General features: G+C 46.0%; 2 protein-coding genes across 2 annotated transcripts; one reads left to right on the top strand and one right to left on the bottom strand.

The window, feature by feature from the left end:
* Positions 1–436: 436 nt before the first annotated feature.
* VCF1 (VCP nuclear cofactor family member 1) lies at positions 437–8,282 on the top strand (the record flags this gene model as incomplete). Its single annotated transcript, XM_029083920.1, has 4 exons — positions 437–533; positions 5,542–5,583; positions 5,883–5,948; positions 7,596–8,282. Coding segments are annotated over 4 exons (445 nt in total), but the record flags the coding sequence as incomplete, so codon positions are not given.
* Positions 8,283–8,893: 611 nt separating this feature from the next.
* COG1 (component of oligomeric golgi complex 1) lies at positions 8,894–16,944 on the bottom strand. The gene is made up of 12 exons (XM_010163567.2): positions 16,683–16,944; positions 16,141–16,311; positions 15,887–16,040; positions 14,798–15,008; positions 13,853–14,644; positions 13,444–13,590; positions 12,375–12,536; positions 11,969–12,096; positions 11,271–11,379; positions 10,671–10,780; positions 10,504–10,579; positions 8,894–9,065 (listed from the first exon to the last, which is right to left on the bottom strand). Exons 1-12 carry the CDS (start codon positions 16,942–16,944, stop codon positions 8,925–8,927), a joined length of 2,463 nt encoding a protein of 820 aa, XP_010161869.2. The 3' UTR covers positions 8,894–8,924.
* Positions 16,945–17,340: the final 396 nt, after the last annotated feature.

Consider the following 17,340-nt stretch of genomic DNA (forward strand, 5'->3'; position numbering starts at 1 on the left):
TGTGGGGATGTGAGTGGACTTCCAGCTCTGCCAGAGTGGTTTTAGGGGTTGTGACTCCACTTCCAGCTCTGCCAGAGTGGTTTTAGGGGTTGTGACTCCACTTCCAGCTCTGCCAGAGTGGTTTTAGGGGATGTGACTGGACTTGCAGCTCTGTCAGGGTGGTTTTAGCTGTGGGTGTGAGTCCACATCCCTTGAGCTGATATAAAATCATCAGCCTGGCTGCTCTGTGAGAAATGGGATCGTTTTCTCTCTGGTCTGTAGAGAACAGCTAAGAGAGAACGTGAAGGTCTGCAGCATGCCAGAGGTTTGGACACATCCTCCATTCATTTATCAAATTTTCCTGGGTTGTTTTTTTTTTGTGGGGTTGCCTTTAGAGAACAAAACAGAAGGTCTATCAATCAACTGATAATTAGTTTTCTCCCTGAACTTTCCTCAGGAAGAGGAGACGCAATGGCAACGAAGATGACGGCCACGTTCCCCAGACCAAGCGCAGTACGAGGAATACTGTCCTTCAGGACTCTTGGGACACCGAGGTGAGAACCTTCCCAGGCAGATTCCCTTCCCTTTAAGTGCTGAATTTCAATAACAGTTGGGATATTCTGTGAAATTTTATCGATGAAAACAATGAAAACACTTTAAATTTTCTTTTTACTTTGTGCCTGAATAACGAGGTTTGATTTCAGAGATTGAAATCTGTAAGATGGGGTTTGGAAATCAGCGTGTTTGCCAGTGAACTGGGTTGAATATTCCTGTTAATATATTTCAAATATTATTAACATCTAGTACCCAAGTGAAGAGAGAAGAGACAACCTTTGCTGCCACTTTTACTGTTGCTGTTTGAAACGAGGTGTGATGTGGCCAGAGCCGAGGAGGTGACTGGGGTGTGTGACACGTGTGTCATCCCTCTGCCTGCTCATCTCCTCTTCCCAATTTGTGTTTATTATTTGTATTAAAAAGTGAAGAAGCATTCCAGCTAGTGCAACACACAAAAATCCCTCTTGCAAACAATTCTGCTTAGCTGATGTTTAATAAAACATGTTCTGGTAGAGCTGGGCAGTTTAAAGCAAGACTTGTTCCTTCACAGCTAAAATACTTGATATACTCAAATTATTTGGTTTCTGCTCAGATTTGCTGTGATCTTTTGCTGAAGGTGGGATAAAAACTGTCTCATCCTCTCAGGGCTCACGTGGCAGGTGTTCTGGGATGCTGCAATTTGCCAGCTTTGAAATTTCTTTTAAAAAATAATTTAAAAGAAGCTGATTTCCAAGCTGCTGCCAGATTTCCTGACCTGTTGCCTGTATTAATCATCTGAAAATCCACTGTGTGCATTTCTAATTAGCAAAAAATGTTCATGGGAAAGAGCCTGCGCAGAGCAGAGTCTCCCTCCTGCTTTGTGTCCCTGGAACTTCATGAGATGGATCATTTTATTTATTTCTTATTTTATTTTAAGTTTTTTAAATATTTTTGGGTTTTTTTTTTTTGTACAACCCTCTCACTCCAAAGCTTGGGTGCAATGAGTAATTACCAACTATATTCTATTGAACTATTAGCTACATATTGCTGGTATATTCAACTATTAACCATATATTTTAGTTCTGTGGAACTATTAACTATAATATTACAGTTATATTGAATTATTAACTATAATATTACAGTTATATTGAATTATTAACTATAATATTACAGTTATATTGAATTATTAACTATAATATTACATTTATATTGAATTATTAGCTATATATTGCAGTTATATTGAATTATTAGCTATATATTGCAGTTATATTGAATTATTAGCCATGTATTGTAGTTCTATTGAACTATTAACTATAATATTGCTGTTACATTGGACTATTAACCATATATTCTAGTTCTATTGAACTTTTAAATATGTATTTCAGTTATATTGAACTGTTAACTATAATATTGCTGTTATATTGAACTATTAACCATATATTTTAGTTCTATGGAACTATTAACTATAATATTGCGGTTATATTGAATTATTAGCTATAATATTGCAGTTGTATTGAATTATTAGTTATATATTGCTGTTATATTGAACTATTAGCTATATATTATAGTTCTATTGAACTATTAACTATAATATTGCAGTTATATTGAATTACTAGTTATATATTGCTGTTATATTGAACTGTTAACTATAATATTGCAGTTATATTCAATTATTAACTATAATATTGCAGTTATATTGTATTATTAGCTATATATTGCTGTTATATTGAATTATTAACTATAATATTGCAGTTATATTCAATTATTAACTATAATATTGCAGTTATATTGTATTATTAGCTATATATTGCTGTTATATTGAATTATTAACTATAATATTGCAGTTATATTGTACTATTAACCATATATTCTAGTTCTATTGAACTATTAACTATATATTTCAGTTATATCCAACTGTTAACTCTACTTTGATGGCAGAAAATGTTTTGTTCCATGTAACATCAAGCAACATATATTTTATCACCTGGTAAAGGCTTCCAATGTCTACTTAGATTTAAAATGATACGAAGTTCTGCCTCCCACCATTTCTTTTGTGAGGGAGACTTTCTTTTAACCAGTAAATCTTCAGATGTAGCTGATACAATAGTGATACTGTATGGAAAATGTTCTAACAAAAGGAATCACACAGGAATTTGCTGTGATGAAAAACGTTCCTGGTCCCTGTGTTGATGTTTTCCCAGCAATAAGACTTGCTGGGGTGAAGTGGTTTTTGTTTCTTGGGGTATAACGGGGTAGAATCATAAAGAGTTTGTTGCCATCTGACACTGAATCACTTGTCCAACAGGTTAAACACCTCTTCGTGTGTAGAGTAGTTAATGTGGCGGGAGGAGGAAGAATTTAGTGTGGAACAAGGGATGGAAGTAGGAGTAATGAAATTAAGAATATCAGGAGAAAAAAAACCCCACCTTCCTGGTGAGTGGCAGAAGCACCTTTGCTTGTCATATAAACACTTGGCATTTGAGTGGGCAAAGCTGCTAAAAATACAGACATGGAAATAATCTTGTAGTAGCCACCACACAAGGGTGGGTGACCTTAACCCTTGTCCTTAAGGGTTTGTGTTGTTTGGGGTGCCTGCAAGTGAAACGAGCATGGGCATGAGCTGCCTGCCCCACCACCAGCCCAGCTGGCACAGAGCTCAGTCACTGAGGCTAACACCCAGCTCCTGGCTTCCTGCATGCCCTTGTGTTGTACAAGTATGTGTTTTTAACACATTAAACCCTGACAGGCAGGCAAGGAGAATCTCTTCCTGTTGATGCTGAAGTGGAGGAATCACAGAATCCCAGACTGGTGGGGGTTGGAAGGGAGCTCAGGAGATCAACCAGTCCAACCCCCCTGCCAGAGCAGGTCCCTACACCAGGTCACACAGGAAAGTGTCCAGGTGGGTTTGAACATCTCCAGAGATGGAGACTCCACACCCTCTCTGGGCAGCCTGTCCCAGGGCTCCAACACCCTCACAGGAAAGACATTTTTCCTGAAGTTTCTCTGGAATACGCTTGCTGGACACAGTTTTATAAAAAAATCAATGTTCTCTTACTCAGGGGAACAAAATAACATCCTCTGCTGATGAACAGAGTTTTGTTTGTTTGTTTGGGGTTTTTTTTGGCTTGTTTTCTTGCAATCACTGAATTGAGCATGCCCAGAAATTCAAGTCATGAGATTAAATCAGTGTTATTTGAACGTTTCTTGAAGGACTGCCCGTGCCAAATGGTGAAATCCTCGTGCTGACAGCGCACGAGCGCTTCCCATTGATGTCACTTTGAAACTCCTGGCCATTTATAAGGCTTTTATTTCATTTCCTGATAACTTGGCCATTTGCAAAGGCAGCTCTTGCTGATTACAAATCCTCACCAGCTTTAGGAGATTGAAGTAGGAGAGAAGGTGTGTGTGTGTGTGAGAGCAATTTGTGACTTCAAGGAGTACACCAGGGGAGAATTGCTTTTCACCTGAGGGCTTTTTGTGGAACATTAGCTAAAGTACTGATTCCTTCTGCCTTCCTTCAGTTGGAAGTTGACTTCCACACTCTGTTTTCTCTTACAGAGTGTGGTTTATTGGAGATCATAACCTCAGTCTGAAAATCAGGCAGCTCTATTGCTAAACCTGAACTTGGTTTTTTTGTCAGGATCTCTTTCCATTTATTTATTTATTTATTTCCTTACTCTTCATTGATGGAGTTTTGTTTTGTTTTTTTTTCTTCAAGGCAGGTCAAAAATGGGCTGTTCTGTGATGTTATCCCTCAGTCCCTCCCTTTCCATCCTGCTGCTCACATGAGCTGGATTTGATGCAGAAGGATATGGCTGTTTTCTTCCACTAGATTGTCCTTTCATCCAGGGTAGACAGCATCCTTGACTCTGACTTTTACAGGAGGGAAACTGAGATTCTCCTCAATCTCTATCAGCACTGCTTCTTGACAAATCCTTGTAAGGATGTGGAGTTCCTGCTCCTCCTGGAACAACCCATTCCCACATTCCCAGGTGCCACCCACCCTGAGGATGACAGTAAACTTGTGATTTGCAGTTCAATCCACGAACAGCCACACGATGAAAAAGCTACACTAGACCTTCAGCAAAGGTTAAACATTAGTGAGGTGCATTTCCCTTCCTGTCCAGCCTGTCCTGCCTTTACCAAGAGGTTAGCTGTGTTGTTTTCCCTGCTACTCACTCACAAATCCAGTGGCAGCCCTTCCTGTCGTTGCTGCCCTGCACTGAAGTCAGGCAGAGCTGCAGTGGATCCTCTGAGGAGCCTCCGCTCACAGCAATTAGGAAAATCTCCAATTGTTCTCTTGAAACCTGGGGAATCACCCATGAAAAGCCCTTTGCTCTGGTTTTCCTTGGGAAGGAAGGGAGTCTGCAGTGTTCTGACTAGCTCTTTTTCCTTCCTGAGTAACTTTCTTCTGTAAAAACCTCATTTCTTGTGGTTCCTCTGTTGTTATTCTGAGCCAGGACAGGATTCCCTGGAGTTGAGTTCCATCAGCCGGGATTGCTGACGCACGGCAGCAGTTGCTTCCCTCCAACCTAAAGGGTTTTCTGTCCAGCATTGCAGCTATGCCACTCTACAGTCTGACACTATTGAGGGAGAGCTGGTCTGAGGTGCTAATTAAAACCAGATGATGCTTCTCTTAAGCTCATCTTGAAAGATTTTTGAGAGCAGCAGGGTCTGAATGGCTGTTTCTTAAATTCCTGTCGCGAGGGATTGAGCTGGCACATCACAGATCAGCAGATTCATGGGACATTTGTTTGGATATTATTTAAAATTTCTATTCCCTGTGATATTAAGAGGGGCTAATGAGTCAGGTAAACCTCCAAGATGCCTTTTTTTTTTAATATTTAAAGTACTTTTGATATTTAAAGTACTTAATATATTTAAGATATATTTAAATATCTTAAATAAAGATATTTAAAGTTGGGCTACTTTCCCTTTGCCCTTTTGCTTTTAAACTTTGTTTCATTGTGTAGATGCCTGTCATTGTTGTGATGACTTTTAAGGATTCTTTTTTTTGTCTGATTGTAGTCCAAATGCCTAACAGAATGTGCACCACAGCCTGGGGAAATGGTAGGTCTTCCGTGTGATTTGGGCAATAAAGGGGCTACATGTACTAGTGAATTTTTTTTTTGCCTTAAGAGAAATGGAAATAAAGAGAGAGTCTGACAAACCAGATCTATCAACAGCCTTAGATGTAGGAAGCACGTCCCAGGACACTTATCTCAGCTTTAAACAACAATTAGATGTGTGTAAAATAATAAAATAACCATTATAATCATTACTAACAGCTCTAAAATGTTTGTTAAGATGTGAAACGTTGGCAGTAAGTAATGCTAGGTTCTCATTTCCATTTTTACCTTGATTTTCAGAAGGTGGCTGTAACGAAAAGCAGTAAAGAACACAGACTAAAAGGAAACAGTGTGGTGTCCTGTGCGGTGGGTTTCTCTCCAAGGCTGCTGTGACTTTGTGCAGCGTTCACAGCGTCTCATTTCAGTTATTTGTGCTTCTAAGCAAAGTGAGATGGTCTAGAAAGCACCATTTCCTGGCTCCTCTTCATCCCTCCCTCTCCAGCCTTAGGAAGAGGAGCTGGTTGCTCGTGTAGTTCTATCTGCTGCTTCCTCAGGAGTGATTTGACCTGTGTTTTGTTGGTTTTTTCCTCCTTGCTAGCTGAAGCTAACACGTGGGGGGTGCAGCCTCAGTGCTGTTGTCTCGCTTGCTCTCCTACCACAGAACTGAAGCTTTTGTTTTGGTGCTTAGCAAAAAAAAAAAAACCAAACCCAAAACCAAGGAAATTTACGTGGCTGAATTGTCACAATTGATTGTGGAATCAGTGCCGTGGGGTTTCCAATGGCATTGAGATGTGGTTCACCTCAAATCTTCATGCAGTGCCTTCCTGGGCCTCTCTCGCTGCTCGTTGACAGATGTGTTGGGTGCAGTTTGCACTATTCTTCAGATTTATTCCAAAAATGAGGCTTTTTGGATGTGGTGCTGACTCTTAAATTACTGTGGACTTCTTCAAATTTGTCTTCTTCTGCTGTGGCCACCAAGCTTTGATTTCTGTGGTTTTAGTTTAATACTTAACAACAAATTTGGACTTTTTTTTTATTTTTTAAAGCTGTTGTCACTGACACTTTGGCTGCTTTTATGAATTTACTTCTTATGGGATGGCAAAATAGCCATTCCCTGATTTCTTAAGCACCTAAACATTTGCAGTGTTGTCCTGAACAGCATAATGAAATATTTCAGCTGTAACTAATGGAACTTTTCATTAACAGCCCTTAATATGGTGTAAACCAAACAGGTTTATGTCTTTGAAACACTGGAAACGATGGCTAATGCTCTTCCAGTGAAATGTGTTTCTCCTAAACGCTGGCAAATGAGTTCTCAAATCATGAGTTCTCTTTCCTGCATGTGAAGGTTTTCAGTGCCCATGGCTCTTTCACTGCCCTGGCAAGTAAATTGTTATAGAAAACTCCCAGTTAACTTGGCTGTCTCAGCAATTAACTGGGAAAAGAGGAGTTGTGTGTATGTCTGGGGTGTTGCCTTTGGTTTTTTTTAACAGCCTGTTGCTTTTGGATGCTTCAAATCTCATTTTAGAAAGATTTGACTTGTAGGAAAATGCTTTTGCATGGTGCTTACCTCAAATACCTGCTAGAACAGAAGCGATTACACGTTTCCCCCCGTGCCCTGCCTTTGCTCTTACTGACACCTACAATTCCCTAGGAATGGTCTTTATTTTCCAATTCTCAGATGAATTCAGCAAACTTCACTAGTGCTAACGTGGGTCATGGGGGCAGAGCTGGTGGGTCTAAAATGGAAAGCCTGAAAGGCAGTGTCCTGGAGGTCAGCCAACCTCTGGGTGAAGGCTTTGCTCATCCCTTCAGCTCTGTTGGTGTGTTGGCAGTAACCAAAGCTCTGAATGCCAAGAAAGCACTTGGTGGGTTTATCTTAGTCCATCAACCTGAAAACGTACAAGGGAGGGACTTTGTTGTTGAGATGGTTTGCTTACCTGAAGTGTTTCTTGATGGCTAGGAGAGAAAACTCGTGCGTGATGTTGCTGTTGAACCTTCTCTTTGTCTCAGTCCTCCAGCAGCGATAGCGGCAGCCGCAACTGTAGCAGCAGCAGCAGCATCAACAGCCCTGACAGAGCGTGCGGTGCAGAAACCAACCACAACCCCATCGTTACGGGATCCAGTCCCATCTCCTCTCAGTCCTTCCATGAGCAATCTGCACTAAGCCAAGGTCCTTACTTCCACATCAACCAGATTTTGAAGGAAGCACACTTCCACAGCTTACAGAGCCGGGGACGCCTTCCAACATGATGAACCAGCAGTTCCCTGCCTTCTGTGAAGGGACAGCACTGTGTAGATTTGATATTTCAACTTAAAAAAAGAAACAAGAAGTTTGTTAAAATGGAATTGCACAAAACGCCTGTTGCCTTTTCAGTCTATATTTGAAATAACAGGTTAACAGGAAAATTGTTTACTTGTGGTTTGCTGCACTATTGCAATGCAAAAGGGGCTTTGAAGCAATTTTTATAGGATTCTTTTTTTTTTTGGAGGGGGCGGGGGGGTGGTTATAAAGTAGGTGTCAAGAGGAGAGACAGAGGAATCCACATCTGTGTTATAGGATTGCAAAATGTCCAATTCCAATCGACTGCCTGACCTGTTTGTTAGCAATTTGTTGCTTTATGTAAAGTTCTCTCAAAAGTTCATCTTCAGTTTTAGAAATCTTTTTTTTTTTAAATTTCAATAAACTAGTCAAAAATTTATTTGACAACATAAGTTTTTTGAGCATTTAAGAGTTAGTAAGATTAGGTGCTGTCACTGGAATCCCATAGGACTGCTCCAGCTGGGAACTTTCCACCCAGTTTGGTGTGCAATGAGCCTTATCTCGCTTGATCTTTACTGTTGCAGTACTGAAAACAAACAAACAAACAAAAAATAAATAAATAAATGTGAAACTAGAAGCAGGAAAGCTTTAGGCAGCTGTAGCTGAAATGTCAGGTGCCTGCTGGGATCATTTAGAGAGCAGATTCGTGGTGCTGATGGAGAACAGGAGCCTGGGGAGAGGCTTTTGGAGCAGTCTGACATAGCTCCAGTACCCATTTCTAGCTGTGAAGTGTTTTGTTTCCTGTTCCAGTCTGTAGGTTGTTGGGTTTTGTTTTGGTTTGTGGTTTTTTTTTCTCTTTAATTTGACTTTAAGGTTAACAACTTTGAAGGAACAGGAGGTGAAAGAGAAGCTACACCTCTATTCCAGCAGCCAGATGGCAAGGACAATCCTGCGCCTGGTTCAAGTGGCATAGCATGATCTGACAATACCAGCAGAGGTGTCACCAATCCCTGCCCAGGGGACAGAGTGATTTCCATGGAGACAAAAACACAGACAAACTTTGTATTTCTTTTATTGCATCACTTGGTCATGCCCGAAAGCCATCCCAGCTTGAAGAGAGAAGGTGCAGCTGTGTCTTCCTCCTCGCTTACCAGCTGCCTGAACAAAGAGCCGGGGCGCGAGGCCTCGTCTTCTGCTCTTGTGAGCGCAGGAGGTAGAACCTGGGAAGTTATTAAAAACAAAAGTTGTCTGTAACTACTGACATCACCTTTGAGTGAACTCCCTCCATCCCCTCATCTACAGCAGCTGCAAGGAGGTGAACATTACAGCACAACAGCTTTTTCCTGGGCAACTGGAGATGGAACCACAAACCTAAGCGGTGTCACTTGTGGTGGTTAGTGACAAACAGAGGTTCCCAGTGGCAGGAGCACAGCCCTTTGCTGGTAGCAACAGGGAACGTTTCAGATGTCATTCAATGCTCAAAAAAAAAGGTAAAAAAAAGTCATTTTGAACTGCAGGGAAGGGGCTGTTGCTCTCCCGGAGCATGGGAAGAGTACAGCTGTTGTCCTTCCAGAGAGCTGTTTTTGAGTAACTATGGACTTTAACCTCTCCAGAACTGTTTTATCATAACAAGAACTGTTTTAAGCAAAAAAAAAAAAGAAGGAGCAAGCATCTGTCAGGGATCCTCAGAAGCGTGGCTAGCACAGAACACAGGCGTGCCATCACAGCAGGCGAGGGGAGCGAGCCAGGTATCACCACACACTTCTACACTCTACCACAGCTGAGGGGTGAGAGGTAAAGAATACCTTTCTGGTGAAGCTTTGGGCTTTTAAACAACCCTTAAGACTACGTCTGGTCCTTACTGCTTCTGAATAAAGGAGAAGAAGAGTTGCAGAGTAACCATCAGCATCTCCAGTTAACAACACTCTGCTCTGATAAAACCAGACCTTTACTCTTCTGTCCCAGTTGAAAAGAAGACATCACCGCAGAAGGATTACTGGGTTAATAATAGCTAAAGGGAAGAGATTACTAATTACTGCTTCCTGTGGGGTGAGGTATTCCTCAGCACTCTCAATCCTCAGCAGAAAGAACTCCATTTAAGCAGATGTTTTAAACTGGGGGGGGGGAAATGTAACAACATTTGTCTACTGATCCCACTCAGCAACAGGACAACGCAGAGCCTTTGCAAGAGAAGCAAGCCACTCTGTTCACACAGACTGAAATACCCAAGCCAGGCTTCGTCAGGAGCTAAAGGTCAGCATCACACTGGAAAGGAGGTCAAATAATTAGCTAGTATCCTTCAGTGTTTCCTGCAGCCATCTTTAAATTAATTATCTTTTATGCATTGATCTCAAAATGCCTCATCTGTGTAAATTTTCACTGCATTTTCATGGTAGTTATCGCCGGTGTTTTACCACAGAGCAGAGGGTCCCAAAAATACAGGGGCCATTGGGGGTTTTTTTTTTTTTTGAGGGTCAAGGGGAAATCCAAACCCATCTCATGCTCTGTTACCATAATGGTTCTCTTGTTTTACCCAAAATAAAAATCAGGTTAAATACTAACTGTTTGGCTACTTTCTTCTTTCCCTGCAATCTCTAGTGTTGGTGGGAGAATGAGCACTGGGGGGGAAAAAAGTTAATAGGGTTCAGTTTTACTAACCTGAACTCTTTCTGTACTCCTGGTAGCAGACTTGCTCTTCCGTGAGCTCGACATACTCAGTGGCAAAAGCCCAAATCTTAAGAGATGGAAGAAAGAAACTCAGCCAGTCACAAGGAAGCAGCAACTCAAAGAGACCTGAGAATGCAGAGAGGAGCCGAGTACCTTACCTGATCTGGCTGGATGCTAACGGCAAGATGTTGTGGAGCTCCTGGGAGCTCAGAGCCCCACTCCTGCTCGTGTACTGGTTCTCTGTCCCAGTCAGCAAGCCAAAAAGAACCTAGGAGGCAGGAAGGAGCTGTTTGTATTTGGGGATACGCAATACATTGCTGGTGAGTCTGTTGGCACACCACTTGTGATGGGTTTTAAGTCTGAACGTGAAGTATCTCCCTTGGCTGCCAGCTAAGTTAAACTATCACACCCCTCTAAGTCTTGCTTTTAATTGGCTCTGCTCGTTATTGCTGTAGCTGAGTTCTAAGCTTGTTTCAGCATTATTTAACCCATTATTTAACCTGTTTCAACATTATTAGTGTTGCACAGGCTCTAGTGAATCCTGTTAGATAAAGTTCAGCCAACTCCATGCACGATTATGTGCTGTGCAGCCAGCTCAGCAAGCTCCTCTTATCTTCAGCTGGCATTAAATACTCTTCCCATTTCTGAGTAAGTGCCAGTAGTTATCTTTAGGCATTAAGCAGTTTCTAAAGCCACCCCAGCTGCCCTTCAAGATGTGTTTTTGCAGCCCTGCTTCCTGATCCATCCCTTGAACTTACGGAGGTTCGCTGAACCAGGCGATTGAGGTTGCTGTTCAAGTGTGGAGTAAAAACGTCCAAGTCAAAGGGATCGATGTGTCCTTCCAGGAAGTCTGTCACCTTCTCCATCCTGTGAGCAGAGCAGAGTCCTGTCAGGGGTTACAGCCTAGTGACAGCTGCTGATGACAACAGGGTCCTTCTGAAACATTGAAGGACTTGCCCCTAAGAGGTGACTGAGCAAAACAAGAATTACTCAGCAGAGCAGCAGCTGCCCGAAGGGTTTCCAGCTGTTAGGTGACCTACAACGTCTGCTTTTGCAGAGGAACCTTCTCCCTGTGGTACGTCTGAGAGTGAAAGGCCTCAGTTCTCAAAGGCTGGAGCATACACAAGGTGTGAACTCTTGGGTGGAAGCTTAATTGTTCTCTGCAGGGGCATCCTGACAATATCCCTGATGCCATATGGACATGGTGTTCACAAGCAGCAGGGACCAGTCTGCTGTCTCTGAGATCTCAGCTGCACAATCCCACCCCTTCCTCTGTATTTTGAGGATGAGCTTAGTGTGGATGAAGGTGTCAGAGCTTAGAGTCTGCACAGTCCTTCTCCCCTGAGGCCCAAAGGCACCATTACCGAGGCATCCCCCAGTGAGGCTGTTGGTTTAAACTGTTTTGGGGACCTCAAAAATCTACTGTTAGTGTCTGAACTCCAGAACTGCACCACACCTGGAGTCATGCTTGATCCTGCTGCTTTTTGCTTCCTCACTCTTTGCCGTCAAGATGATACTCAGGTACCGCAGGTCGTAGAGTAACTGCAGAGCTCTGTTCTGGGTCATGGGGAAGGCGCCTGCTTTCTGCAAACAGGACAGTCAGGATCAGGGAGAGAGGGCTGTCAAGGACTGCTTCAGGTTTAAAAACACCAGCACCAAAAAAACCAACTAACTGAACAATTCTGACCATGGAAATCTGGTGTCTGATCCCTTTTTTACCTCATTTTTGGGAGAGGCAGGGGAAGGATGTACTTACCCTTTCCAGCTCTCACAGGCAAGGGACAGGAGCGTACACATCACCGCTGCCCAGCGACCCTCCTGTCCCACCCCAGCTGGAGCAAGGGCTGATTCTCCTCACGTACCTTCTCCTGCTTCTCTTCCACGAGTGTTTCATAGGCAGCAAGCACTTCTGCCATGCACATCCTCAGCAACTCCTGCAAGGTGACTTTTGGAAGGGTGTGACCACCGACCCGGTTCACCTCCTGGCACAGACTGAAGAGGAGGCACTGGACGTACCAGGATGGCTGTTAAAGAGAACAGTGTTCTTTTTTAATGTGGTCTGTAAGCTACCTTAGCTTTATCAGCAGCACAACATCGCTTCAGTTCTCATGATGTGGGCTTCCTACTTCCTCAGCAACCACAAAGTTCTGCTGCTGAGACCTACGGGGTTTTTATTTACTGACACAGCAGAGTTGTGGTTATAGCAGTCCTCAAAGTTCCACGAGTAATTTACCAGAGATACTCACCTGGGTGTAGTCAGAACAGAATTACTTCTTGTGCTTCTTCAGTCACTACTGACCCTGCTCTGACCACCCACTACCTGGGCTCATTATTTACTCCTTCGCTCTTCTCCTGGGCCTTCCAGCTATCCTGAGCTCTCATCTGGCTGCTTTTTCTTTCAGAATCAACAAAATTTATCTTTTAAGGTTCACTACAAAAGACTGTGTCTCTGTCCCTCCTCTCCCTCCACATGACCGCCAGCTGCTTTGTCACTGTGAGTGTCATTCCTGCACCACCACACCTAAGGAAAGCTACAAGCCTCAGTTCCCTCAGGCTTTGCACAGTCCCAGCATTGCAGCCCTGTCCTTCAGTGCAGCCAGTTTCCATGAAATCTCTCTCCTGGGGGCCTGTGTGTATAAACCAGTCCTTCTTTCACCCAGTTTTACAGGATTTGGGCCAATCTCACTCATTTAAATATGCAGCAGCAACTATCTTAATGTCCTTCCTCTGATATCTGTCCTTAGGAGGTGAGTAGCTCAAAGAGCAAATAGAAGCAGCAGAGAGTGTTGCCCTGTGTGTGTCACACCAGACACACACGCAGCAGGTCGGCACCATCTGACAAAGCAGTGCTTTTAGAAACCAGCACTTTTTTTTTTTCCTCCCAGCAGAAAGTTTCTCTGGATTTACCAAAAGGACATTTTTTTTTTGTACCTGCACAGGCAGCCGGATCTTTGATGTCACGCTGTTTCCAGACTCTGTCTCCTCCTGAATTTCAATTTCATCCCAGTTGGTGGCTGTGGCCAAGACAGAGCCAGCTGTATCGAGCAGCAACGTGCGGGTAAAGCACTGAACCAAACCCTAGAGTGCAAAACACAAAAGCACTCGGTGACACGACAGAGAGATGGACCTCCTGCATCCCCCCAGTCCTATGGAGACCATCCCACTGGATGCCACCTCCAAGCTGCCACCACCTCCTCTCCCTTGCAGGCTGACTGAGCAGCGTGGCAGCAGCACCATGAGCTCTCAGCCCTCAGCTTAGGAGCAGCCGCGCTGACCGCGGGGAGCTGAGCGAGCAAAACCCAGGCAGGAAGCAGCTGACACAAGAGAAGCAGCTCCTTACTTTGGTGACAGCCGAGCTCCAGATCTGGTAAGCAAACAGGCTCTGCTGCAGGAGCTCTGCCTTCACCCCTTGCCACTTGGCCTGTGTGGGTGTCACTTCCTGGGCTTTCCCCTTCCCCAGCTTCTTGGTGGAACGAGTTTCCTTCAGCACCGTCTCCGCGCTGCCCGACCGGCCCAGGATACACTGCTTGAGGTGAGGGCAGAGCTCGGTCAGGGACTGGCAGAGTCTTGCCATGAAGAGGACAGCATTGAGTCTGGCATCACTGGGAACATCCACCTGCCCCCCCAGCAGGCTCTGGGCACTCTGGAGCTCTTCACGCACACAGCTCAGCACATGGTGGATGCAGGCGACGCAGTGGTCGCGGAGCAGCCCCTCCACCGTCCCGGCGTCGGCGTAGCGGTCAAAGGCAGAGCGTGGTGGCTGCACCACAGGAGCAGCCTCCTTGGTGGCTGAGGAGTCTGCAGGAAGGTAGGACAGGAGATCATCCAACCTGGCCTTCAGCTTTGAGTCCAGAGCTGAGCAGAAGCTCTGCACGCACGGTGTGAGGGCCTGGGCCTTCATGGACAAGCCACTCTTGGTGAAGTGGCCACGGTTTGCCACGTTGACCCAAGCGGCGTCGGAAGGCAGATCACTGGAGCTCTCCGACCACAGGAACAGGGCTACGTTGTGTTCAAACTGGATGTGCTTGCTCAGGGCAGAGGTGTTAGATTTTACTTCAAGTTCCTGCAAGGCTAAGGTGAGAAGCTGTTTGGAGCTGCTTGAGATGGAGTCAAACCCTTCTTTGGTCAGTGTCTGGAGAAAAAAAACAATAAAAACACCTTTTACATGTGCCTCCTGCCACTTAAAACACACACACAGTGCTGCTCACAGACACCAGTGGGCTGTTTGAGACAAGAGGGGGCACAAAGCAAGGCTCCTCATGGATTGCTGCAGCAGAGCACTCACCTCTAACCTGTCCAGGAAGAGTTTCTGCAGCAGGTCCTCCCAGAAGGAAGCAGGTTTGTCCAACAGGCGTTGGCACACGGCCTCCCAGTTCTGGCTGATGGACTCACTGGTCAGCAGCTCCCACACCGCGTCACGGATCCCCGCCAGCCCTTTCATGCTCTTCACGTAGACGAGCAGGTTGCTGACCCCGGCCCTGATGTCATCACTGCACCTGAAGGGAACGTTTCACTTCAGTCTGACTTGCTCAGACACAGCCCCCGGGGAAGGCAGGAGAGAACATCAGCTACAGCCAGGTGGGGGAATTCTTAATCTGTTGGAATTCTTAACCTGTTGGGTCAGAGGCTCTGCCTGCAGAGTCACCTGCGGGGCTGGGCGGGGGGGGGGTCTCTGCCTCTCTGTGAGGCAGCTGCACCCTGGATCCCACACTGTGGCCCCACAGGAAAGCCACGTGCCCACCGGCAGGAACCCTGGGCTCTGGCAGGTGCCAAATCCAGAAGCATGGCACCCCAGGATGCCAGAGAGCAGGTGAGGGCTCTGGGAAGGGTTGCTGGGGAAACATCCCATAACCAGCAAGCACACCACGGGGGGCTGCAGCTGAGGGCAGGGACCAGCTGGCTCCAGCAGATAATGAGACAGGACTGAGGAGGCTGTTAAGGGGCAGGCAGGGCTGCAGGCTGTCCCCATCCACAGAGCAAGGCAAGGTGGGAAGGGGTGGAGCTGGCAGCTCTATAAAAGGGGTCTGGCTGCTCCCCCCCCACCCTAAAAAAAACCAGTCTAGGGAAGGGCAGGGAGGAGAGAGGAGCTGCTGGACCAGGAGCCAAGTGAGCCAGGTAAGGGATTTTCTTCTCATTTACTCTGTGCTTGTTTGCTGGTGGTGTAAAGCAGCTCTGGAGAAATCTCTTTGTGCAGCCTCTAGCTGGTTTATTGCTGGGGAGAAGGGATGCTGGGCAAGAAGCCAGCAGAAGGTGCAGCTTGGCTGGAGTGAGGGAGGAAATAGGTGACCTTGGGTTTGTTTTGTGCTGCTGCCTTGGCACAGAGGCTGTGTGGTGTCTGGGAGAGCCCTGCAAAGGGGGGTGCTGTCCCACTCACATGGTGATCCACTTCTGCAGCGTGTCTCTGAGGTAGTCCTGGCTGATGGGGTGTGCCAGGGTCCGCAGGGCTGGCTGGAACTCCACCACAGACTCTGGGAGGTACTTGAACCAGCTGCTCAGCTTCACCTCTTCCTCCAGAACCCCACCTCTCCCTAGAAGCACATGATCAGGGCTCAGCCTAGCATGGGGGTGGCCTCCTGTCTGCAAACCCAGGCAGGCAGAGACCTCATGCAGAGCTGCCCGGGCGCTCACCGGCTGCGTGCTGGCCTGTGGTGCTCTCCAGGGTTGAGAAAAGCAAGCCACAGGGCAGGGCTGGATCTGGTGGTGTCCCTTCAGGCATGGTGTAAAAGAGAGCATGAGCCTGGTACAGGGTAGTGGTGAGCAGCTCCATCAGTGAACACACCTGGGCTTTGATACCTGCACCTGCAGAGAAATGCTTGTCAGCTGAGGCACCTTCAACAGAGGTGGGAGCAGACAAGGGTTTCAGGGCCTGTGGTTCTAATGAGACCTTCCAGGGAAGGGCTGAAGGGTAAAGGGCTCAGCCCTGAGCACCACCTGCTTCCCCACAGCACATTGGTTGGGCTTAAGACCTGGAGCACTGTGAATTTTCTGTGTCATTTGGCCACTGTGGCAAAATGCTGCCGGTGGTCTCACTGCAGTAGCATGACGTGGCTGAGTCCCCACCACCATGAGCTTCATGGGACTAACCCACCTACTCTTCTGTGGGGCAAGAGGGAGATGAAGCAAAGGGGGCTACCATGACTTTAAAAAGGAGGCAGCCCAGTCATACTGACCGTGGTGTGGCTGGTTGAGAAGCTGCTGAATGGCCAGCTTCCTGGCCAGAAGGAAGTCGGTGAGGGCCTGGCGTGGAGAGCTGTCCTCCAGGAGCATGATGGCACACAGGGCTTCTGCCACTGCCTGGTCTGACACAGTCTGGCTCTTCAGCAGGGATTTGCTCTCCTGCAGGATGGTGGATCTGGCAAGGGAATGGAGGTGGATGGTCATCAGCCTCAGTGCTAAACCTTGATGATGCTTGGTGGTGAGGTGATGACCCATCAAGCAAGGATGTTATTGTCCCCAGCCAGAAGTGGGACTATCTGGGCGTTATGAGATGTTCTTGCCCCATGGGTGTCAGAAAGAGCTGGGGGGTGGCAATGGGGTCTCAGGCCACAGGTTCATAGAATGGTTTAGGTTGGAAGGGACCTTAAAGCTACATTTGGCTTGCTATCCACACACTGACTGTCAGTGTGGGCTGCTGAATCATAGAATCACAGAATGGTTTGGGTTGGAAGGGTCCATTAAAGATCATCTAGTCCAACACCCCTGCTATGGGCAGGAACATCTTCCACTAGATCAGGTTGCTGAAAGCCCCGTCCAACCTGACCTCAAACACTTCAAGGGACAGGGCATTCCCCACTTCCCTGGCCAACCTGTTCCAGTGTCCCACCACCC

The sequence above is a fragment of the Antrostomus carolinensis genome, unplaced genomic scaffold, assembly GCF_000700745.2.
Source record: "Antrostomus carolinensis isolate BGI_N321 unplaced genomic scaffold, ASM70074v2 scaffold14502, whole genome shotgun sequence".
NCBI lineage: Eukaryota > Metazoa > Chordata > Aves > Caprimulgiformes > Caprimulgidae > Antrostomus > Antrostomus carolinensis.